This window comes from Alligator mississippiensis, chromosome 4, assembly GCF_030867095.1.
Source record: "Alligator mississippiensis isolate rAllMis1 chromosome 4, rAllMis1, whole genome shotgun sequence".
NCBI classification, from domain to species: domain Eukaryota; kingdom Metazoa; phylum Chordata; order Crocodylia; family Alligatoridae; genus Alligator; species Alligator mississippiensis.
The window spans coordinates 234,648,875-234,674,809 of NC_081827.1; the positions used below are offsets into that span (position 1 = coordinate 234,648,875).

Below are 25,935 nucleotides of genomic sequence, written 5' to 3' on the forward strand. Positions count from 1 at the left end.
ATTCTATACTACTTCATGAGGGATCATTTGTAATCAAATATGTATTTTGACAGAAACAGTCATTTTGATACATGAAATGCATTTTATATACGATTTAGCCCATCTCCTTTTTTTCTGAGTTAAACTTAATGGACACTCATTTCTTATGAGAAGTCTGTAAGAAATTCAAAAAATATCTTTTGGCAATACCTTTTTAAAGGTCTTGTTCATGATAGTGATTGGATCTTTTATTTAAATATATGGCCACTTAAAACAAATGACTTAGTTATAAACATCCAGTGCAATAAAAAGTGCATCTGTTTATCTATTTATAACTGTACATTGTAGATTCAACGTGTGCTTCAACAGAATTCCGTTGTGCAGATGGAATTTGCATTGGAAAATCAGCACAGTGCAACCAGATCATTGATTGTGCAGATGCTTCAGATGAAAAGAATTGCAGTAAGAAAATCATCTTTCTGTCATATTTGTTCTTCTCTGTTCTTAACATCATGCTGAAATGTTATTCAAATTAGATCTGTAATTAACCCTTGTTGTTTATGTTAACTGTATACTAGAACACTCCAAAAAATGGCATGGTCTATATGAAATAAAACCAGGTCTAGGGCCCAATATTTCAGAGCATATTAAATTATACTGGATATATACTATCATATATTAATTCATTGTCTATTTCCAGATAATACAGACTGTACTCATTTCTATAAACTTGGAGTAAAATCTACAGGATTTATTAGTTGTAATTCTACTTCACTCTGTATACTACCAGAATGGATATGTGATGGATCTAATGACTGTGGAGATTATACAGATGAATTAAAATGCCCAGGTAATTATGAAAAGAAAAATAATAATAATATCCGCACTAGTCATTTATAGATCAATGCAAAATATGTACCCAAGCAGTGCCATATATTTAATGTACATTAAAATAAGCTGTTTAAAGCAAGTTTCTTCCTCCCCCTTTGCAGTTTTCTGTTTTAATGAATTATGCTAATCATCATTAATTAATGCTGAATTTCTCTGAAGAAAACTGCAGTGTCTTTAACTTTTTTTCCAAGTTAGTTTTGTCATTAATCATTCTTCTTTAATTGAAACTCCCATCATCAAAATGTCAAACACATCAGCTTCAGCAAAATCATTCCATGCCTGCAAGTCACTTTTACTAACAAGTGATAGCTTTTTCCACTGTGTTTTTTTAACCTTCTGCTGTTGAGGTAGTTACAAACATACAATATTTTGATGTGTTCATTCAGTGCCAGGCATGTTTTCTTGAATTTGTTTTATAGATCTGGTTTGTGTAATCTCTACACATAAGTAGTGTCAAGCTGTATTTAGTTTATCATTATTACATCTGCATGGATTGCAATATTTAATATATAAAAAAATGTTTCATATTTTGACTAAGACTGTTTAGTAGGGCAATGTTTCAACCTAAGTCTTGGGTGTCAAATATACAGCTCACAAGCTAGAATCTGGCCTGTGGAAACCTATCATCCAATCCACAGCATGGCTTTTGGGTTTCAGACCAGCATGCTGCATGCAGCATGCACTGGCCTCAGCCCCGCATACTGCCTGCTGTGTACAGAGCTTGTCTGGTACAAGCTGCACATGATGCAGGGACTGGAGCTGGCACACATACTGCATGGTACATGCAGGGCCAGTCTGGGGCATGTACTGCATGTGGTGTCCATGCCACACCAGCCCTGCAAGCTGGACATTCTCCTGATCATATTAGATCAGAAAAGATTTCTGATCTGTTAAACAGATACAGCCTTGGGGAGCAGGAAGTTATATGCATAGTATAGATTCCCCAAAAAGCCAATCAACAATGTATGTAAATGGCCAGAGAATAAAAATCATACTTAAACCTTGCCACACAAGTGTTTGTATTTAGTTTTCCTGGGCATATGGAGTAACATTAAATATTTTCTATATATCATTTTAACAGTGTTTTTATCCTTTTTTTCTGGCCCAGGAGGCCATTGTTGATTCAGATCCCATCATAGGGTTGAGAAGATATTCTTCTGTAAAAGATAACTGAAAGATTGAAATGAGTATACTACTAAAAGTCCAATATTTTACATAATATAACAAGCCTATGGTTCCTATATTCCTTTCTGCCAGCTGTTATGAAAAAAAACAACCCATATATACTGTTTAATACCAGGTTCTTAATTAAGCAAAAGAGGGCATTACTCCTTTCAGAACCCAGCCCAGGGGAAGGATTTTTAAGGTGGCGGGAGACTCCAAACAGGGTGCTTGCTTGCAGCCCAGCACTACCCCATGGGAAAAACAAATGAGCAGACTCTTTAATTAAACTGGAAACCACAAGACTGTATTAATAATAACAGACAACAACACTATTTACAATCATTACAAGATTATTTACAATGCTAAATAAAAAAACAGTGAGAGAGGGAACAGAACAGAACAGACAGAAGCCCTGACCCTCAGTCTGAGGGCTGCAATGTTGCAAGTTACACTAGCACAGAGCCTCGCTGTTGCAAGCTTACCATGAGAACTGCACAGATTCCCCACTTACCCAGGAGATTTTCCCCTCTTCAGGGCATTATCTCTCCTTCAATCCAAGGAATGGGTGATATGTTACTACAAGAGTGTTGGTCTACCAGCGCCAGTCCTGGTCTACAGCTGCACTCCCAGAGGGATCACCAGGGAGTCTTGCTCTACCAGGAATACACATGCACTTCCAATTGCTCCACAGACACTAGACACTCACCAAATACCCTTCATCTCATCCAGTCTCAGAATCACCAGAATAACCAGTCTCTCTTCAGTTGCAAGGCATCAAGCTCACAAGTCTCTCTCCTCAGAGATGCACCAGACTCGCACAAGGCATTCACTATTACTTGTAGTACCCTGCCAAGGAAGTTTGGCACCCAGGGCGAAGCCCACAGCAGCAGCCTGCCCTCACCCCCTGCACAAATCTGGGGGTCACAAGCATGCCCCCTCACCCCCATGCTTGTCTAGGAGTGCACACAGCAGTGGGAACCCCCCACCCCCATGCCCCCCAAAACTAGATGCTTGTGGCTCCATTCTGCACCCTGCCCTGGCTGGGCAGCGCCTGTTGGTGCCCCTTCGCTTCAAGGCCCAGGGCAGTCACCCCACCTGCCCCCCACCCTTGCTACAGCACTGGTTCCTCACACACCCAACTCATACACACACAGAGCACAGTTCAGGTCCCTTTTTAGCCCCCCAAACTGTCCTACATTCACAATCCAATCACATCTCTAAGGTACCTTTTGCTCGAACAATCAAGACCCCTGCGGTGAGGGAGGGAGTGGGGCTGGGGAAGATGCTGCCCCAGTGGGGTGGGATGGGCACAGGATAGAGCTGCGACTCTTCTGGGGAGTGCAGGGAGGGGAGGCAGCTTCCACCACTGCATGCACCCTTAGAGGAAATGGCAGGGTGTGCCCCCTGCATCTGCAGAGGCAGGCTACAGCTGGCAAGACCTGCCCTCCGCTTTCCTGCACCCCCTGACAAGGTGCTTGCAGCTCTGTCTTATTCTGTTCCCTATCCCATCCAGGCAGTGCCTACTCCAGCTCCACTCCCTCTCTCACCGCAGGGGTCTCGATCTGTCCCCGCCCCCCCCTCCCACTTCTACCCTTCTTCCTCCCCTTCCACTACAACAGATTTACCAGCTGGACACTGCTCTTCAAGCTGCTGAGAAATGGGCCGATATGCCTCCTTAGAAATTAGTTATCGTTATGGGCCCCAAAAATCTCTATGAGCACATCCCTAATAAAAATCTCAGAGCTTCTACTGATGAAGTTCTGAGCTTGATATTTAGTAAGTGTGAATAAGCTTAAATAATCATTCAACATTTAACCTGTGTACCTGTTTAGTATTAGTGATGGGCAGCCCTACATCCAGTAGTGCAGTGTGAATGTGAGAATTTCTTCAGAACTCAAGGTGGCTGCCTCATACACCTCATCTCTGTTATTACTACATCCTACTGAAAGCTCTTTCTGTTGCTGTGACTTGGGAAGTGTTGAACAAAATCAAATGCTCAGTTTCTGCAATGAAGGTATAAATGTCTAGAGAAATCCTTTTGAATGAAACTTTATTTTGCTAATATCATGTCAATCTCCATTTGTCTTTGATACAGCTGTTAAAGAATACAGACAGCTTTCCTCAATGTCAAGCTAGTATTTTCTTCCTTTCCCATTTTTTAATTATACTTTTAATTAATCTTGGGCTGGCAAATCTTGTGTTTATTTGGAGAAGGGTTCAGGGTGCATAATGTTTTTAGATATGTTATAAAAACAATGAACGCAAACCTCTAAACACATTTTGCATGGCAGCAAATTAAGTATTCCAGTAAATTAAGTATTTATTATTAGTAATAAAGGCTGTAACCCACTGTAGAATAGCACATAATACAGTCCTTATTCAGAATGCTAAAGTTCAGTTAAGAACCAAACTTATTTTTAAACAGAAGCTTAACATAGAACATAGGTTTCTGTTTTTTGTGTTTCAAACAAACACTAACCACCTTGTTGTGTATGTGTTTAACCCTCATCCATTCTCATGAAACTGTAACCATTGTTGGTCTCATGGGGTAACTTGTTACCCCACTTGGATGAACAAAATGGAACCAGTGGCAACAGTATAAGGGTACCAAAAACTATTTATTAAACATACAGATTTTTTGAAAGAGTATTTATGATGATTTGAGCCCAAAATATTATTTAACTAGAACTATGAACAAAATTTAAACTTTTTTTAGAGCTTCAAAACATGAATGAACAATTTGCTAAGTCTACAATTCACAGTTTTCAAACTAACAATTACTTCCAAAAACATTTTCTAACTGTTTTTACTAAATATTGCATTCCTCAGAAAACAGCAGTGATGTGCTATGGTTCACATAAGCAAATTGCTTACAATCTTCTCATTGTTTCTGGGTTTTGAGGTCATCTGTCTTTGGACAAAAAGCACTATATCCACTCATGCTTGCAGAAGGTTCTACTGGGGTGTGTTGTGGCAATTTGTAATTTAGGGTAGTCATACCAGACTTGAAATACTTAGACAGGTTACATGTATCCATTATTCTTCATTTTATTTGTCTATAGATCAACTGCTCTCCAAACTCCTGCAAAAAAAAAAAAAAAACAAAAACAAAAACAAAAAAAAAAAGCACTGTCTTCTTAAATATGATCTTTGCTTCCAGTTTTCATTGTGGCCTAGCCAAATGATGAAGCTGGCAATAGCAGCCACATCCATCATATTTAAAAATAGTGTCATTGGCCACCTGTTGATTTTCCATCTGCAGGTGGTCATATAGACTAAGTGGTCAAGCTTATCCACCCCACACTTGTTTTTACTGTAGTCATGAATGGCATCCGGCTTTCTTTGCTCTCTACCCACTGGCAGGTAATGGTACATGCTTGACAGCAACAGCACAACTTTGGACTTCTTTGGAACATAGGGAACTAGGGTAAGTTCCCCAACAAAAGCAAAAGCAGAGTGGAGGGTGGCCATCCATTAGTTACCATGGACACCTGAAGTGGACATGAATGAGGTGTGAATGACTGCTGACCTTTCAGATGCATCCACCCAAAGTGGCCAAACAGGCCTGTCATTTATACAGAAATTGCACTGGGGTAACAAGTTACCCTGGGTAACGAGCAGAGGCTACGGGACCTGAACCTGTTCAGCCTCTACAAGAGAAGGCTGAGAGGGGATCTGGTGGCCATCTACAAACTGTTGAAGGGGGACCAGCAGGCAATGAGAGAGTCCCTGTTCCCCTGAGCGCTACCGGGAGTAACAAGGAATAACGGCCATAAGTTGACTGAGAGTAGATTCAGGCTAGATATCAGGAGGCACTACTTCACAGACAGGGTGGCTAGGAGCTGGAACCAACTTCCAAGGGAAGTGGTGCTCACACCTACCCTGGAGGTGTTCAAAACGAGGTTGGATAATCACCTAGTTGGGGTCTTTTGACCCCACCATTCTTTCCTACCCATAGCAGGTGGTCAGACTTCATGATCTGCTCAGGTCCCTTCCGACCCTACCAACTATGAAACTGTGAACAAAATATGTGTCTGGGGTAGGAAATTTCCCCATGGGAACATATGAAGGTTAAACTCTAAATCTTGAGGTTGGTATTAAGTGTTTACTGGACTAGACTCAGTGTGTGAAATGCTGCCCCTGTGGAAGAGTATGGCAAAATGTAAGATCAAGAAGGAGTCACCTGGGTCATGATGTCAACCATATCATAACCTTACAGAGATATAGCTTTTTAAACCAGTTAATTCTTTTCACCTTTTAGAACTCTTTTCTAGAACCTAACTCCACTAATGATGAGAAACTTAATTTGAATTTCCAGATTTAATTTATTCATGGTTGGTTCATGCCCATTTGTTCTTGTGTCTATATTGTCTTTTAACTTAAACAGTTCAATTCCCTGATTTATTTTAATGATTATATATGGCAGTCACATCCCCTCTTAGTCTTTAATTTGCTAAGTTTAAACATGCCAACATCAAGTTGCCTTTTTTGTTTAGTCTCAAGATCCTCCCTAGTAGTCTTTCTGTGTACCTGTTTGGATTTGAACTGATCATTTCTGAACACTGATATCCAGAGTTGTACACAGTATTACTTTTTAATTGCAGTATTATTGTTTTAGTGCATTACACCAGTACATTTTTCAAAGAGATTAATACTTCACTATCCAGGAGCAGATCAGGGGGGCAGAGGGGGAAGGGTTACACTGGTATATTTACACCCTCATTTGATTTCTGCTTCACCCACATTTTTAAGCCAACTGCCTGGCAACAGCATTTCTAGTCAGGCAGTCCTGAGGGAATCAGTTGAGTTCATGACTCATTGTAATCTACCTGATCCCTTAAACTCTTCATTCTACAGGTGTTAATGACCCTCTCTTCTTTTTAATGATCTTGGTGTTCCACTATTCAAGGTATCCTTAGTTCTGCAATTCAGCTCTTTGTTAGCTGGTCCGGATAGTAAAGGTCTTACTTCACAGTTGTACAGATTGTTTTTATCTCATTCTAGTGATGTTCTATTTGTTTTTGCTTTAATCTTAAACTGAATAATACTGCCCTAGTTTCATAGTATATTAATGAAGCTTCTGGTTTGTTTTTAACTGGAGAAAGATGAGTCTTATCTTATATATGATGATGCATCTCACTGCCTGCACCCCCATTTTCAAAATTCTAGATCCACCCCTGTCCCTACTTGAAACATGTCATCTCATGGATCCAAGGATTGCCTTTCCCCTTTCTAAGCCACATTCAATGTGACATAGATGGTCATCCTCTGATCAACTAGTGTACTCAGATCTTCTGATCAGATCTTTATGAGCTTCCAACTTTAAGAAGGAAAATCTTTATGACCTTGTACTTATGCAATATTTTTTTTTTTATTACTTTACTCCTCAGGGTTATTCAAATCTTACTCCATGAAAGTTTTATCCTCCTGTATGTTTTCAATGTATTTTGAAGTATCAGCATATTTTATTAACACACTCCTACTTTCTGAACAAAATCATTAATAAAAGTAATCAAATGAATTCTGCCCCAAAATCAAATTCCAGAATTCCATTAGTGACCTCCTTCAGCTTGATAATTAACCTTTCAGCCTGATTTGTTTTCACCCCCTTTTAGCCAGTTCCTTTCACTTGTCTAGCAATTCTTGTACCAATTCACATCTTTTACAGCTTAACTAATGCTTTTTTTTCCTCCCAAAATACTGTACCAGCTGTTTTGTTGAGATCTTGATAGATTACAGCAGTTCTCTTATCTAGAAAATTAGTTATCTCACGAAGGGAAGAATATAGGTTAGTTTGGTGTAGCCTCCTTTGGCATTATTCTGATGTTGCAGTTTACTCCTTTTTTGCTTTCATCTGTCTCCAACTATTCTTTCTTTCCTTTTTTTCCTAAAGTTTTGTATACTGTGGTCTTATTAATAAACCTGTAGTTGTTTGTATTGCGTCTTACCCTTTCTTATGTATATAAACTACCTGATCTATTGTAGATAGATCAAATAGAATATAATAATAATATACAGTGATTATTTTCAGTCATACCGTTTCATCCCCTACATTTATAGATTAATTAAAAATCCTTGTGACCAAACCTACAATTTCATAGATTCATAGATGTAGAGACAGAAGGGACCTTGCAGATCTTGTTTTGCCAGTCTCAACCTGGTTTCATAGTTGGTGCCTTCTAATGTCTAGTCTGAGCCTACTCTCCAAAATCTTATGGCCGTTATTCCTTGTTACTTTGGGAGGCACTCGGGGGAACAAGGTCTTTCCCATTCCCCGCTGGTCCCCCCTAGTAAGTTTATAGACAGCCACCAGGTCCCCTCTCAGCCTTCCTTTGTGAAGGCTGAACAGGTTAAGGTCCTGTAGCCTCTACTCATATGGTCTGCCATGCTGTCTCCAGATTATGCGAGTGGCCCTCCTTTTGACCCTCTCAATGCTGTCCACATCCCTCCTGAAGTGTGACACCCAGAACTGGATGCAGTACTCCAACTGTGGCCTGACCAGTGTTGCATAGAGGGGGAGGATCACCTCCTTGGCCCTGCTTGTTATGCATCTGCGGATGCACGGTAAGGTGTGGTTAACCCTACTGACCGTGTCCTCTCATTGGCAGCCCATGTTCATCTTGGAGTTGATAATAACTCCAAGATCTCTTTCTGCCGCTGTGCTTTTGAGAAGAGAGTTCCCCAGCCTATAGGTAAGCTGCTGGTTCCTACTGCCCAAGTGTAGTGCCCTGTACTTGTCAGCATTGAATCCCATCCTGTTCTCATTTGCCCACCCCTGTAACCTGTCCAGGTCCAGCTGTATACTGTCCCTCCCTTCTACCATGCCCACCTCACCCCAAATCTTGGTGTCAACCATGAATTTCACCCCCTTGTCCAAGTCGCTAATAAAGAAATTGAACAGTGCGGGCCCAAGGACTGAGCCTTGGGAGACTCCATTGCTCACATCATTCCAGGTCGAATATGACCTATCCACCACCACTCTCTGAGTGTGGGCCCTCAGCCAGTTTGCAATCCATGTGACTGTGTAGGCATCAATGCCCCAGTTGCCCATCTTTTGAATGATAATGGGGTGGGAGACAGTGCCAAAGGCCTTCCTGAAGTCCAGAAGTTCATGAGCTACTTCATTTAGAAATCTGGGATGGAGATTGTGTATTCCCTTCTCAAATGGCCCAGTTAGATTTTAGAGGTTGTTTTTTTTTACCTCATACATTGTAATTTCCATTTTCAAACCATTGGTCCCTTTAGCCATTCTCTTTTTACACCATGTTCAACATTGTCTTTCTTACTGGGAACTCAGGTAAAATGTTCATTATTTCTTGGGTTATTCCTAGATAACCTGTAGTCTCTCCTCTAGCTTCACTGCATAATGACTTCACTTCTTCTTTGATCTCTTTTTTATGTTGAAAAAAAATCTGTATATTCCACTGGCTTCAATAAAGGGAGATTTTACCATTGTGTGTTGAGAGAGAAAACAAAGATAATCCTAGCATTTTAAATCATGGGCTGCTAAGAAGAGAAAGAAACGCAGACTTATATTGAACCTGAATGAATTTAAACATTTGGACCCAATATGAAATTGAGTGTAATCTACTGTATTTATAAAAAGGAGAGGTCTTTCTTCAGATTTTTGGAAGTAGCTGTGTTAGTCAACAAAACTGTATTTGCAACTGCATTCAGCCACTACATATGCAGTATTCCTCCTTTCCTTTGTCTATATTTAGATTATCCCACCTAATTAAATTAAAATATCAGTTTGTTCCCCTCCAAAAATGAAAAGACAAAAAAGTTTACAATGATTTAATGGGGTCAGAACTTCACTGCAAAACTTGTTACCATCTGCAAGCTACATAGTGCCATATGTGAAGTCAGTTGGTGTCAGCTTAGACATCAATGAATGTAAAAAAAAAAAAAAAAAAGACACAAATTGAAAACAATTGTGAAGTTCAGGTGAGGAATGATGTGATGAACTAGATAATCAGCTGGTATAAATCACTGTATATCAATTGAGCACATTAGTTGTGACTAAAATGGAGCTATTTTCATTTAAACCAGGTCCATATTGCCTCTGAATTGAACAACCTTATTTATTCCTATATCCTTATAGACCAGATTGAGATATAATGTTCTTCTGGATAAACAGAGCACCTTGGCTTTCTTTTTATCCATTCTACCCAGATTCTTCCTTAAAGTATATATATTTAAAAATGCAGAAAGACTGGGTTCTAAATAAATAACTTCATCCATTGCTTTCCAGAAATTTAGCAGAATTGTATTCGGCTCCTAATCATACTAGCAGAGCACATTTTACATTACATTCTTTATTTTATCACAGTTCAAAACAAACCCACATGTGAAGAAAATTATTTTGGTTGTCCTAGTGGAAGATGTATTCTGAAAACCTGGCTATGTGATGGACAGAAAGACTGTGAGGATGGAGTCGATGAATTGCATTGTGGTGAGCATTTTGTCTTGTTCGCACTGCTAAAATCATTGAGGCATGTGCAAAGGAAAGCCTTATAATTGTAACTTGTTTTAATCAAAAGTACTCAAATTCTTTAACATTTTACTTCAAGCAATGACTGGATAGACTGTTTGAAATCTAGGCAAATCAGCATCTAGAAATACATTTGAGTCTATTCAGAAATAACTAAGTACTTAATCCTTTAGAATTTCTGCCAGAACCAAATAGTTTAATCTACAGTCAGTGCTTGGAAAATATTTAAACTAGGTATTCTATGAAATGTCAAACTTTCCCATAAGTAAATGTCATGGAATGTACAGTACATAAAATGTTGCATCTTTATATGATAGCCATGTTATCTAAGAAATGATAGCTTCAGAAATTTATATAGAAATGAAGTTAAAGACTCATATCTTCATGGCATTATCATAAAACAATGCTGCAGTTGTTTCTCTTATTTTGATTTATTTGTGTTCCTATACTCCTTACATTTGTATGCGGTGTGTATGAGGATGACCCAAGATCACAAATCATGTATTAGCAAAAGTAACCAAAAAAAAAGCGGGGGGGGGGGGGGGGAGGATGGGGAAGGATGTGTTGCCATTTTCAGGCATATATCAGTTGACTCAGAAACTTCTCTACTCTAATGCCTATAAAGAGAAAATGTTAGTCCCTAGGTTTTCCCCAAGTTGGTTTCAAAATAACTGCAAATACCAAACAAGAAAAAGTAGCTCGAGCTTGGATGATGAACAGGAGAAATAAAACATTTCTGCTTATCAAGATTCTTGATATAGGGAGTAGTTTTCTATGACTGTCAAGATGGGTTCAGGAGAAAAGTCTCTCGCTGCTTGTATTCCTATATGCTTTGCTCAAGGGTAGTTCTGAGCTACAGAAAGCCCTCTCTCCTTTCCATGTCTGCTTCAGCACACCCCAAGGGTTAGTTACAGGGCTGTTTGAAAATACTTAGATTTATATAAATTGTCCTTCGTTTTATTTTTCTTGTTTCAAAATGAGCAAAATCTACCTCCTCCACCCCCTTCTTTTTTTCTATTTTCAGTTTATCAGCAAGAATTTGGGGCCTCCTAATTTTTCATTGCTTTTAAAATATTTTGAAGTTTATTAGCTGTTTCTGGCCTTAACTGTCTTTTCCCTCTTTAAAGCTTTTACACATTTGGAGGCACCCTGAGCAATTCTCATAATTCAGATTATAATATATAACCTTTTTATTTATTATATATCTTGAATTCTTGTAAAGCAAATTCTGCTTGCTTTCTGTTGTACTGGCAACAGAAATGGACAAAATTATCACAGGCTTATTGACATACAAAATCATGTCAGACAAATACAAATAACTCCATAATATCGACACAATTTTATCAACATAAAGATACTTATACCAGAATAATTTTAGTATTAAGGGGGAGAATAAATTATTTTAACACTAAAATATGCATACTAACATTCTCCTAATTTTTCATTGCTTTTGAAATATTTTGAAACTCATTGTCCATTTTTGTTTTAGCCATTTTTTGTTAGTAGAAATAACACTAGAAATACAACCATTCAGCAATAACAGCAGCAAAACTAAGCCTCATGCCTCTAAGCAAAATTGTTATGTAGAGGAATTGCCTGTGGACCATGACTCGGCATTTCTGCCTCTGATTTCTAGGATTCTTAGACATTAATGCAGATGTAAGTAATTTGATATTTGCCCATAATGAGAACTGGTATTCCCCTTATATTTCTGTAAATTCACCAAAGCAATCTCATAATTAGATGGTAAAAATGAAGATTAGAGGCATAATCACTAGGGGTGTGCGAAATGGGCCATATTTGATTTGGATCTGGCCCAAGTCAGAGACAGTGATTCTATTTGTTGATTCAGATCACTGTCCCTAATTCAATTTGGCCGAATCTGAAGATTCGATGATGATTTGGAGAATCAACAATTCATAGATTTCATAGATTTCGTAGACATTAGGGCTGGAAGGGACCTTGGAAGATCATCGAGCCCAGCCCCCTGCCTGAAGGGCAGGAAGTCAGCTGGGGTCATAGGATCCCAGCAAGATAAGCATCCAATTTACTCTTGAAGGTGTTCAATGTAGGTGCTTGCACCACCTCCGATGGCAGGTTGTTCCAGACCTTGGGGGCTCAGACAGTAAAGAAACTCTTCCTTATGTCCAGCCAGAAACGGTCTTGCAGTAGTTTATAACAGTTCTACCTTGTCATCCCAGATACTGGTAGTCACCCCTATAAACTTATAGGTGGCCATCAGATTGTCCCTGAGCCTCTGCTTTTCCAGGCTAAAGAGCTTCACAGATCTCAACCTGTCATCATAAGGTCTGTTTTCCTGACCTCTCATCATGCATGTGGCTCTTCTCTGGACTCTCTCAAGCTTCTCCACATCCTTTTTGAATTGTGGGGCCCAAAACTGGATGCAGTACTCCAGCTGCGGCCTCACCAAGGCTGAGTACAAACGGAAAATGACGTCCCAGGATTTGCTTAAGAAGCATCTATGGATGCAAGCCAGCATTTTGGTCATTTTGCTAGCCACAGCATCGCATTGCAGGCTCATGTTCATCTTGTGGTCAATGATGACCCCCAAGTCTCTTTCTTCTGTAGTACTAGCCAGCGTAGCACTACCAAGCCTATAAGAATGCTGCAAGTTTTTCCCCCCCAAGGTGGAGAACCTTGCATTTTTCAGTGTTAAACACCATCAGGTTCTCGTCTGCCCATTTACTGAACGTGTCCAGCTCAGCCTGGATTCAGCCATAGACACAGCTTTAAGTCATTTTTCTACATACTTCAAGGTACCAAGCATGGGTCATGAACACTGGGATGGTGGGGCAGATGGAGCATCCCACAGAAGTGTGCCCCCACCCATGTGCTCTACGGCAAACCTGGAAGTACTTCCAGTCCACTTCCTGGTCCACCAGGGAGTGCACTGAGGGCCCCCCATGCCCTCCCAGCTCAGTGATCAGCCACGGAGGGACCACTGGTGCTCCCCCAGACTGAGGAGGCACCAGAGGGGTCAGGGGGCAGCAGTTGCTGAGCTGGGGAGAGCACAGGGGGGGGAGGCTTTAGATCCAGAAGTGCTTCTGGAAGTGCTTCTGATCCACTTCTGGGTCCACTGTCAAATGCGCTGGGGACCCCCCTGTGCTCCTGCGGGACGCTCCATCCACCCCAGCATCTCAGTGTTCATGAGCTTCCTGCTACCTTGAACTACGTAGAAAAAACATGTAAATCTGTGTCTATGTCTGAATCACTGAATCTTTCTGAATCTCTCCAAATCAATTTGGAGGCTTCAAATCTCTGCTGAATTGAATCAGTGACAAGAAGCTTTGCACAACCCTAATAATCACTGATAATTTTTTTTCATTTTTCCTCCTGAGTGAAACCTTCAACTTGTCCACTCATTGCTGTCCTTGTTCTTCTGTTAGTCAGTGGTTAAACTCTATACTATGTAGTGCAGTGGCTTAGACAAAGCTACTGTTTATCAGGCTCAGTTTGCCAGCAAGAATTTGAGGCCTCCTAATTTTTCATTGCTTTTAAAATATTTTGACGCTTATTGGCTGTTTTAGGTCTTAGCTGTCTTTTCCCACTTTACAGCTTTTACCCATTTGGAAGAAGTCTGAACAATGTTCATTATAATTCAGATTATAATACATGACCTTTTATCTATTATTCATCTTGAATTCTTTTTTGTTCAGTTAAATCACAATGCATTTATTCTTATGGGGGTGAATGGGGGGAAAAGAGAATTACTTGAAGTTTTCTTTAAAAAAAAAAACTTAATATTAAACTGGCATTTATTTGATGTTACTGCAGACAGATTTTGAATGGCAGCAGAGCATTATTATTTCCCAGTGTATTCAGAATGTAAATAGTTAGGACAACAGCATGCAAATACAGGGCAATTTTTCAGACAAGAAAAAGAACATGGAAATTTTCTCAAGATGTAATTAAATACGGAAATACCAAGATGAAATGATTGAAGCATTGGACTATTCTGGCTTTGCCCTTATTACCATAATTGCAAAGTGGTTTGCTGTAGCAAAAACATCCTTGTGAAATACCTGAACTGTTTTCATGTTTTAAAAATATTTTCTCTTATTCTACTCAGAGAACATTTTAAAAATCTTTCTACCATAAAAGTTTTGCCCATACTTTTTTTGCATACATTAATGAATATAAAGTAGTGAGTAACCAATACAAATCTTCAATTATATTCCCAACATTACTGCATAGTTCCATGTATAGAAGGAATTAGCCTATTCATAGCATAGGTTGTTGCATCTGAAAGCTCAAACCTTTCTAAATGAGTTAGTCTATAAGGTGCTACCTTGCCTGCCTTGTTCCAAATCTTAGACTAAAATGACTAACTATCTTTCTGTTACATATATAATTAGAGTTCTAAAATCCAAGGAGAAATTTTTAAATTGCATTGGTACTCTGAGGGAACCCAGTATTTTTACAAACATAGTAAGTATCATGGCTGATATCATCCTTAGATTCTTCCTGTTCCTGGAATCAGTTTGCTTGTTCTGCACACAAATGTATCTCGAAACAATGGACTTGTGATGGGGAGGATGACTGTGGAGATGGCTTAGATGAGAGTGATGCTGTCTGTGGTGAGTATTATAATGTTTATTGTTTTATCTAATTTTAGAGTCTGATCCTGAGAGATGCAGGATGTTAATATGGGATATAAGCAGAATAATGTTTTAGAGATCTTTTTTTTTTAAAAAGAACCTTATAACTCTTTAATAGTCAGTCATGTTCATCAAAGTACATTGTAGAAGAAAAAATGACTTAAATCATTTTCTCTAATATTAAATATAAATAGCATTGCTAATATTAATCAATCAATGGTAGTAGTATTGTACTAATGTCGCATGGTCCCAGTAATGTATGACAAGTAATATTTGTTTGGTAATATCTTTAGCGTATCAACTATATGACATTGTTTGTGTTCTTGCCTGTATCTCAGGCAGGCTATGATGCCGTCATGGTGTGGGATATCATAGAAGCAAGTAGATCTTGCTCAGGGAGATGGTCAATATTCCATGTTTTGTTCAAGAAGTCTGTCATATTTTATAGAAAACTTGCTCTCTGACTGACTAGATCTTTGTTGGTAGTTTCTATAAACACTGATAGTTCAACTAGGAGGGTACTGTAGTTGCAGTACCAGGGTTTCGATGTTTGTGTACCTTCTGAAACATATAACATTTTCCTGGGGAGGGAAATTAGAGGATTAATTTGTACAGGTTTTTTTTTTTTTTTCTTGACACTGGCAGAGAAAAGACTTGGTGTCTTTGAATTTAAAGATGAATAATGGTGTGAGGTCTTCCTCAAATTCCTTATTATAGTTAGGGTTAGAGTTAATGAGTTGACTTTGTTATGCTATTAATGCCTTATGATTATACTGTTAAGTAAGCCATAGATAAAGTATTCTTAGCTCACATTCAAAGCTCTGACTTTATTAAATCAGTTTCCCAATAAAACATATTTTTACAAACACAAAGAGTAAACAGGGAAAAAGAAAAAAAGGATCAGTCTACCATATGTAAATGTAATGTAAATGAGTTCATAGAATCATAGAATAATAGAAAATTAGGTTTGGAAGTGACCTCAGGAGGTCATCAATTCCAACACTCGGCTTAAAGCAGGATCATCCATAACTAGATCATCCCAGCCAAGGCTTTGTCTACCTGGGTCTTAAGAACCGATAAGGATGGGCATTCCATAATCTTTCCTGGTAACCTTTTCATTCTTCACTATCCTCCTAGTGAGAGAGTTTTTCTAATATCTAACCTAAACTTCCTTTACTGCAATTTGAGATCATTGCCCATTGCTGTACTGTCTGATATGACTGAAAAGAGTCTGGCTCCAGCCTCTTTGTAATCATCCTTTAGAGAGCTGAAAATCATTATTAACCACCACCCCCCTCAGTTTTCTCTTCTCTGGACTAAATAAGGCTAGTTCCCACAGTCTGTCCTTGTAAGTTATGTCCCCAACCCCCTCACCATATTTGTTGCTCTCTGCTAGAGTCTCTCCAATTTGTCCACATCCTTTCTGTAATTGGCAGTGAAGTGGGAAGTCCAAAACTGGACACAGTACTCCAGATGTGGCCTCACCAATGCTGGATAGAGGGGAATAATCACTTCCTTCAGTTGGCTAGTGACACTCCTACCAATGCAACCCAGGATGCTGTTAACTTTCTTTGCAATAAGGGCACACTGTTGGCTCATGTTCTGCTTATTATCCAATGTAACCCCCAGGTCCTTTTCTGTAGAGCAGTTGCTTAGCAGGGGTATGCAAAGTAGGCCTTATTCAATTTGGATTTGGATTCAGCCCGAATCAGGGACAGTGATTCGATTCATTGATTCAGATCACTGTCCCTGATTCAAAACGGTCAAATCCAAACCCGAATCTGAAGATTCAATGCTGATTCAGTGAGTCAGTGATTCAGACATACACACGGCTTTAGAGCTCATCCATGCAGATGAGGAAGCTTTGAGACTGTTCAGATTTGTCTGAGTGCTCTTCCCATAAGATTTCTGGGGAGTTGAAGTCTTCCATGGCAACCATGCACTGAAAACATGCAGCCTCAGCCAGTTTCTTTGCGAATTCCTGGTCAAGTTCTTGATCCTGATTAGGAGGTCTGTAGTAGACTCCTACCATTGTGTCCCCTGTGCCATTTTCACCACAAATTTTTACCCAGAGAGTCTCCAGTGATCCACCCTGTATACCAATGTTGGCTTGCAGGTATGTATAGCTTTCCTTGACAGAGAGAGCTAGACTACCACCCCTTTTGTCTGCACAATCTCTCCTGTACAGGGTATAGCCATCTATACCTGTGGCCCAGTCATAAGTGGAGTCCTACCAGATCTCTATTATCCATATGAGATTGTAGTCATTCTTGTTTAGTAGAAGGACCAGTTCCTCCTGTTTGTTCCCCAAGCTCCTGACATTGGTGTACGGGCGTATACGTGTCTCAGTGGAGGTTCTAGTCTTCCCTACACATTGTTCCGGGGCTGGGGTAGGTGTAGGTTCCCTTGAGTGCCTTAGCCTGCTGGATTTGCAAAAATTGCCCAGTGGGTAACTTTTCAATTTGGAGGGTCCTGATTCGATTCGGATGCAGCTACTGAATTGGACTGAATCTCTGCCAAATTAAATCAGGAACCAAATCTTAGCACAGTCCTACTACTTGGCTGGTTAGTCACCAGTCTATATCAGTGTCTAGGATTGTTCTGTCCTAAATGCAGGACTTTACACGCATCTTTATTGAACTTCATGCAAGTTCTTTTGGTCCAATCCTCCAATTGGTTGAGGTCTCTCTGAATCCTAGCCCTACTGTCCAGCATATCAACTACTATCCAGCATATCTACTACTCCACCCAGATTGGTGTCATCTACAGACTTCCTGAGAGTTCACTCCATGCCATCTTCCAGATCATTGGTGAAGATTTTGAATAAAACTGGCTCCAGGCCTGATGCTTGAGGCCCTCCACTTGGAACCAGCTGCCAACTAAACATTGAGCCATTGACTACTACCCTTTGAGCTAAACAATCCAGCCAGTTTTCTATCCACTTTACAGTCCATTCATCCAACCCATACTTTCTTATGAGAATGTTGTGGAAGACCACATATAAGCCTTGCTAAAGTCAAGTTATATCATGTCCACTGCTCTCCCCATATCCACAGAGCTAGTCAGCTCAGCATAGAAGGCAATCAGGCTAGTCAGGCATCACTTGCCCTTGATGAATCCATGGTGACTGTTCCTAATCAGTTTCTTTTTCTTCAAATGCTTAGTAATGGGTTCCTTGAGGACCTGCTGAATGATTTTTTCAGGGACTGAGGTAAGGGTGTCCAGTATGTAGTTCCTCAGATCCTTTTTCTTCCTGTTCTTAAAAATGGGCACTATATTTGCTCTTTTCCAATCATCTGGAACCTCTCCTGATCACCATGATTTTTTAAATATAATGGCCAGCAGCTCTCAGTTGTAACATTAGGTAAGTTATCACCCTGATATTTGCAGTCGGGCAAAAAGATTCTTGTTTATGGATACTGGGGTCATGGTTCAATCGGATTTAATGTCTCTACTTTAGCGCACATGCTCAGTGGAATGGTATCAAAAGAAAATAGAAATTTTAAGAACAAACCAAGAACAAAACAACAAACTACCACTCCTTTATCTTGTTCAGATTTTATATATCACCTTCTTATCCATAGTTTACCATTGCTTATAGATATCCTATTGGAAAAAAAAAAGCCCTACCAGAGGAGCAGTACTGAAGATTCTTAAATGACAAGGGATTCGCTCATTTTTTCCAGGGCTGCCAAAAAGAGTTTGTGTTTCCCAGCCCTCTTAAGCATTTTGAAGTCTACCTGTCTCTAAAATGCAATTTATCTTCAAAAGTATCTGAAATATCAGATTAGTAAAAGCAACAATGTTTGGTTGGGTTTTGTTTGTTTTTTTTCTCCTTTTGGAGGTAATAATGAAAATGAATCATAAGATGAAGTCTTTGAATTTGTTTAACGTTAATTTTAATAAATATTCAAAGAACTGAATAGAAAATGTACCTTCTCTTCCTTAGAGATGCAAATTTGGTTTATCTGGAAAAAGGCATCATAATGATGGTTTGCATAAAAACAATCACTTCAAAACAGGCTAATAAACTGTACATAAAAATAGAAATTTATTATAGAGGAAAGTCTGCTCTCAAAGAAAAAACAAAAACTTCTAACTTAATTATTTATTTTTTTTAGATTTCTATTTTTCCCTATCCAAAAGACTCTGTGCAGCTTACAAAAAACATACAACCCCAGAGAGAATTCCCTGAACAGTACTCCAAAACACTCAAAATCCATCTAATTTTCCCTTTTGTGTTGTTAGTGGTCCTGTTAAGTGAAAAAAAGTGCATTGTATGAAACTAAGAAAGCTTGTTTTTCTTTTGTGGGCTTTTGGGTTTTTTGCCTCAACTACTCCATGTTCTCTATTCAGTATTCAGTATGGGGCAATACAGACCTGAACTTTCCCAAAGCACCTAAAATCCCATTGGAATTGATAATGAAGAGATGGGATAACTCTTAGTATTAGGAGTAATCCAATGAATTAAAAAAACACACTGTATTCCTAAAATATGTCTGTGCCTTGTAAAAGTGTTCTACTGCCTAGATTTTTTTGAAAAACAGTAAAATAACATTCCTGAAAGAAATAAATGAATAACTGTGGAAAGTTAATATACAGAAGAAAGAATATAGATGCAGAAACTTTAATGTACAATCTTAATCTAAATGTTTACAATATTGTTCAATGTACAACCTGACATGTCAACCTACTTTTTAAAGTTACAACTCATCAGCAATTATAGTCTAAAAAGCTCATAAAATTTTCCAGGTGGGATATTTGTTCAACCCTAACCTTTGCAATGTTTTTTAGGTACCGTAACTTGTGCTGCAGACACATTCAGTTGCCTAGGCTCCCATGCTTGTGTTCCTCAACACTGGCTTTGTGATGGTGAAAGAGATTGTCCTAATGGAAGTGATGAACTCTCTACAGCTGGCTGTGGTATGAGTTGTTTTGTTATACTTACAATAAACTTTAAAATGTGTTCTGGATTACTTTTTCAAAGTACTTTTCATGTTTCTTGTATTTTTTCCTGGTGGATCCTTTGTCCATTATGATGTACAGTGTTTAGTGAAGTGCATTGTGCTTTGCCTTTATAGCATGCAAGATATACTGGAAGCTAGGGCTGTGCAAAATTTGTCTGTCTGTTTCATTTTGATACTGTTTCAACTCATTTCAAGCTCAAAACAGTGAAATCAAAATGAAACAAAGGGCTTCAAAACAGCCTTGAAATGAAATGAGGCCAGTCAAAATGTTTTGAGTTTCAAAGATGCCAGCAGACAGGTGGTGGGAGACAGGGGAGAACGAGGGCTGCACTCCCAGTGGCTCTGCAGCCCATTGTGGCTCAGCTGAGAACACAGCCCTGGCTCTCCCCACCTCCCATGGCTGGACTGCAGGAAGCTGATCGCAGCGCAGGGGAGGGTGCTCCCCAGTGCTCTGATCAGGCTGGGGAAGAGACTGATCCCAATCACTCAGTTCCCTTTCCCAGCGCTGTGATCAATGGGACTGGGGAAGGGAACTGAGCCCAATAGCTTAGTTTCTCTCCCTAGCACTGTGTTTGATCAGGCTGTGGAAGGGAACTGAGCCCCATCACTCAGTTCCCCTCCCCAATGCTGGAATCAGTTGGGCTAGAGAAGGGAACTGAGCCTGATTGCTCAGTTCCCCTCCCCAGTGCTGGGATCCATTGGGCTGCTCCCCTCCCCAGTGCTGCGTTCGATTGGGCTGGGGAAGGGAGCTGAACCCGATCACTCAGTTCCCCTCCCCAGTGCTGGGATCAGTTGGGCTAGGGAAGGGAACTGAGCCTGATTGCTCAGTTCCCCTCCCCAGTGCTGGGATCCATTGGGCTGTTCCCCTCCCCAGCGCTGCATTTGATTGGGCTGGGGAAGGGAGCTGAACCCATTCACTCAGTTCCCCTCCCCAGCGCTGCAATCCATTGGGCTGGGGAAGGGAACTGAGCCCAATCAGTCAGATCCCTCCCCAACCCTGCAATGGAACAGGCTGGGGAAGGGAAATGAGCTTCATCACTCAGGTCCCTTCCCAAGCGCTGTCATCGATCAGACTGGGGAAAGGAACTGAGCCCAGCTGAGCTAAATTCCCCTCCCCAGCACTGGGATCAGGGAGGGGAACACCGTAGGGCTGGGGAGGGGAACTCAGCTCAGTTGGGCTGAATTCCCTTCCCCAACCCAGTCACAGTGCTGAGGAGGGGAACTGAGTGATCAGGCTCAGTTCCCTTCCCCAGCCTGATCCACTGCAGCACTGGGGAGAGGAACTGAGTGATCAGGCTCAGTTCCCTTCCCCAGCCTGATTGATCACAGCGCTGGGGAGGGGAACTGAGTGGTTGGGCTCAGTTCCTTTCCCTAGCTCGCCAGTCCCAGGTGGCAGCACCTGGCTTCCCTCCCTCATCTGGCAGGCAGATCAGAGGCCCACAACCCAGGGAGGACTGGCACAGCTCCTGCAGCATTCCCGCAGCCCAATTGACTGCCAGATGAGAGAGGCTGTTTTCAGCTTCCCCATTATAGCCTATGGGTGAAACATTGAAACAGCATTGAAACAGCATCACTGTTTTGACTAAATGAAATGGAACAGGGCTTTTGAATCAAAACAAAATTTGAAATGAAATTCTGTTCTGTTGAAACCTCAAAACGTAAGTCAAAACGGAACGATGCTATTTTGCACAGCCCTACTGTAAGCCATCAGTGATAAATTTGAATACTTTAGTTGAGATCCTCTGAAGATTTCACATATCCCCATAACAGCTCCACAGTAGTATAGTTATTATGATGATCACAAGATGAAGATCTCTCCCACTGGATATAATATACTGTATGTGTTTCAGACAAGCATTTCTTTTATTCCCCACCACCCATATTTAACAACAGTGAACAGTTTATTATAGAACATATATTATTCATCCAGTTTTGCAAGGAAAATATTCTGAAGTCCAGTTATTTATGTAACTGAGGCAGCTGTATCTAAATTTAATGAATCTCCATCACTGGTGCTCTATAAAATATTGCTTACACTTTGGTGGATGGTGGTGTTTGGAAAATAATCCTATTAATGATATCTGAGTTTGGGTCAAAATTTTAAGAGAGTTCATATTTCATCCACTTTTATTTAAATAGAAACTTTTAATGGTGGAAAATATTCAAATAACTCTCTCCACTGAGTATGTGTTCTGTAATACATGACTTCTGGATTGGATTATTTCACTAATATGTATAAAGGCAGTTAGTTGTAGGAGTAGGATATGAAAAAGTTATTTTCAGAATGGGACATTTTAAAAAATATTAACATTTGAAGATTTTTTATGTCTAGATGCATTAGGATCTTTTATTTTTTCCTCTTTGTGATGGCAGCTGCTGGTAATGCTTGTGTGTGCTAATCAGCGTATGTGACACAAATTTTATTATTATTTGTTTTGAATCAGTTATTAATCTCAAATTTATATCGCTTGAGGGTTTTTTTCCAAATGAAGAACAATATGAATTGTTCTTCTAAGTGTTCCTTATTTTTTGTGTACTATATTTCATAGCTCCCAATAACATATGTGATGAGAATGCCTTCCTGTGCCAGAATAAAATCTGCATTCCCAAACAGTTTGTATGTGACCATGATGACGACTGTGGAGATGGATCTGATGAATCACTTGAGTGTGGCAAGTATAATTAAAGTCCAATTAATGCAGAAAAATCTCAGGCTGAATAATAGGGTCACAAAATGCTTAGATGCAGGAGTAGAGGTGGGTGTCCTTTTCTTGGACTTTAGTAAGACCTTCAATAAGGTATGTCATCCTATTCTCATAAATAAATTAAGAGGCTATGACATAGCTGTTTACATGGTCTGGTGGGTGGCAAATTGGCTTAGCAGTCACACCCAGAGAGTGGTAGTAGATGAGTCAGTATTGACCTGGAAGGATGTGGGTATTGGGGTTCCTCAGGATTTGGTCCTTGGACCTGTACTCTTCAATATGTTCTTCAGTGACTTGGATGTGGGTGTGAAGTGGATAACCATCAGAGCAAGCTTACCAAGTATCAGCTGCAAATCAGAAGGTTAGGATGCTAAAGGAAACCTACTCCTACCCCAGCCCAGAAGCAGAGCTTTCAACGGCATACTTACTTGCCTGTACACTAATGCCAGGAGTTTGGGAAATAAACAGGAGGAACTGGTCATTTTGATAAACTAAAATGACTATGATCTCATAGGGAAAACAGAGACCTGGTGGGACTCCTCCTATAACTGGACTATGGGTATAAATGGCTATACCTTGTACAGGAGATTGTGCTGAAAAAAGGGACGGGGTGTAGCTCTCTATGTGAAGAAGAGCTACACAGAGGACAACTGGAAACCCTTTGGTTTAGAATATGAGGGTAATGTGGTGAAGGGGATACAATGGTAGATGTCTACTACAGACCTCCAAATCAGGAACAAGAGCTTGACTATGAATTCATCAGGGGACTGGTCAAGGCTGCACACTCTCAATGCGTGTTTGTCATGGGGGACTTTAACTACCTGAACATCTCATGAGAAGAGCACTCTGTCCAATTCATGGAAGTCTAAATCTTCCTCACATGCGTGGATGAGCTCTCCCTGCCTCAAGAACTTTATGGGCTGACAAGAGGTAAGGCACTGCTGGACCTGGTTCTGGTCAAAGGGGATGAGCTAATCAGTGACCTAAGAATAAAAGGGAAGCTGGATGACAGTAACCACAACTTGATCACTTTCACTATCCATCACAAAACTGGCAAGCCATCCAACAATGCAGTAGTCCTCGACTTTAGGAAAGCCAACTTTCATACGCTAAGGAGGCTTGTTCCTGAGGCCCTGAGAGGCCATAATTTGACAGGGAAGAGAGTTCATGACAACAGGTTGCTCCTTAAGGAAGTGACCCTAGAAACACAAGGGAAGTCCATCCCAACCTGTAGGAAAGGTGATAAAAGGGCTCAGCAACCCCTTTGGCTCAACTCATGGACCTCCTACATCTAAAAAGAGAGCCTTACGAAGGATGGAACACAGGAAACACCACTAAGGAGGAGTATTCTGCGCTGGTCCACACCTGTAGGGAGTGAACTAGGAAAGCCAAGGCTGCAACTGCACTCAAACTAGCTACATGAATCAAGGACAATAAAAGGTCCTTCTTCAGATATGTGGAGAGTCAAAGGCAAAATTGGACCCTTGCTAAACCAGTTGACTACTGACACCCAGGAAAAAGCCAGTCTGCTTAATGATTACTTTGAATCATTTTTCACCAGCCCAAAGGGACCACCCTGCCTAACATGATGCAGTATGACCAGGGTGAGGGTGAATATATGTCCACCATTGGTGTAGATCTTGTGAGGGAGCACCTTGAGTGGCTGGACCTCCACAAATCAGATGGTCCAGATAGATTGCACCCAAGAGTGGTAAAGGAAGTGGCAGACATCATTGCGCAGCCACTGGCAAAGATATTCGAGATCTCATGCCACTTGGGCAAAGCACCTGAAGATTGGAAGAGGGCCAATGTGGTGCCAATCTTCAAGAAAGGGAGGAAAGAAGACCTGGGAAACTATAGGCCAATCAGTTTGTCCTCAATCCCTGGGAATATTTTGGGAAAAAAAATGTCAAAGAAACCATTCTTGACAGGCTAACAGAAGGCAGCTTTCTGAGGGATACCCAGCATGGGTTTGTTGTGTGTAGGTCTTGCCTCACCAATTTTTTTTCCTTCTATGACGAGGTGATGTATCACCTGGACAAAAGGGAAGAGATTGATATCATATATTTGGACTTAAAAAAAGCCTTTGACCCAGTGTCTCATGATGTCCTCATGGAAAAATTGGGCAACTGCGGCCTCAATTATAACACAGGCTGATGGCTGGGGAACTGGCTCCAAGGTTGGACCCAGAGAGTGGTAGTTGATGGAACTGTATCAACATGGCACTCAGTGACCAGTGGTATCCCCCAAGGGTCCATTCTCAGACCTGTACTCTTTAATGTCTTTATAAATGATCTGAACTCTGGTGTCAGAAATGGACTGGCTAAGTTTGCTGACAACACCAAACTTTGGGGAAGAGTATTCACACTTGGGGATAGGTTGGTGATCCAGGCCAACCTTGGCAGGCTTGCAAGGTGGGCAGATGAAAACCTGATGGCATTCAATACAGAGAAATGCAAGGTGCTCCACCTCAGGGAAGGGAGAGGGAAATCCCACATCACACTAATAGGCTCATCAATGCTACACTCGCTAGCACCACAACCGAAAGAGACTTAGGGGTCATGATTGACCACAAAGTGAACATGAGCCACCAGTGGGATACCACAGCTGGCAAAGTGAACAAAACTCTGGCTTTCATCTACCAATGGATCTCAAGCAAGAACCAGGATGTCATCCTTCCACTGTACTCAGCATTGATGAGGCTGCAGCTGGAGTATTGCAAACAGTTCTGGGCTCCACAATTCAAGAAGGACATGGAAAGCTTGAAAGAAGATCCAGGGAACTACAGGCCAATCAGCTTGCCCTCAATCCCTGGGAAGATTCTGGAAAAAATCACCAAAGACTTGACAGTGCTATGCTGGCTAGCGCCAAGGCCAAAAGAGACTGGAAAGTCATGAATGACCACAGGATGGACATGAGCCACCAATGCAATGTTGCAGCTGGTAAAGCAAACCAAAATCTGGCTTGCATCCATAGATGCTTCTCAAGTACATATCAGGATGTCATCCTCCCACTGTACTTGGCCTTGGTGAGGCTGCAGTTGGAGTACTGCATCCAATTCTGGGCTCCACAATTCAGGAGGGATGTGAAGAAGCTTGAGAGAGGACAGAGGAGAG

At 40.6% G+C, this 25,935-nt stretch overlaps 1 protein-coding gene across 5 annotated transcripts in view; it reads left to right on the top strand.

Annotated features, from left to right (window-relative positions):
• LRP1B (LDL receptor related protein 1B) overlaps nt 1–25,935 on the top strand; it is a 1,609,743-nt gene that overhangs the window by 1,279,292 nt on the left and 304,516 nt on the right. For 4 of the 5 annotated variants that reach the window (XM_059727405.1, XM_059727406.1, XM_059727408.1 and 1 more), the window contains 5 exons: nt 328–441; nt 680–829; nt 10,367–10,489; nt 15,007–15,126; nt 19,942–20,070. In XM_059727405.1, coding sequence (XP_059583388.1) covers nt 328–441; nt 680–829; nt 10,367–10,489; nt 15,007–15,126; nt 19,942–20,070 — 636 coding nt within the window. Of the gene's footprint in view, nt 1–327; nt 442–679; nt 830–10,366; nt 10,490–15,006; nt 15,127–19,941; nt 20,071–22,663; nt 22,787–25,935 lie in introns of all 5 variants that reach the window. The other variant, XM_019480601.2, reaches the window with a different exon arrangement.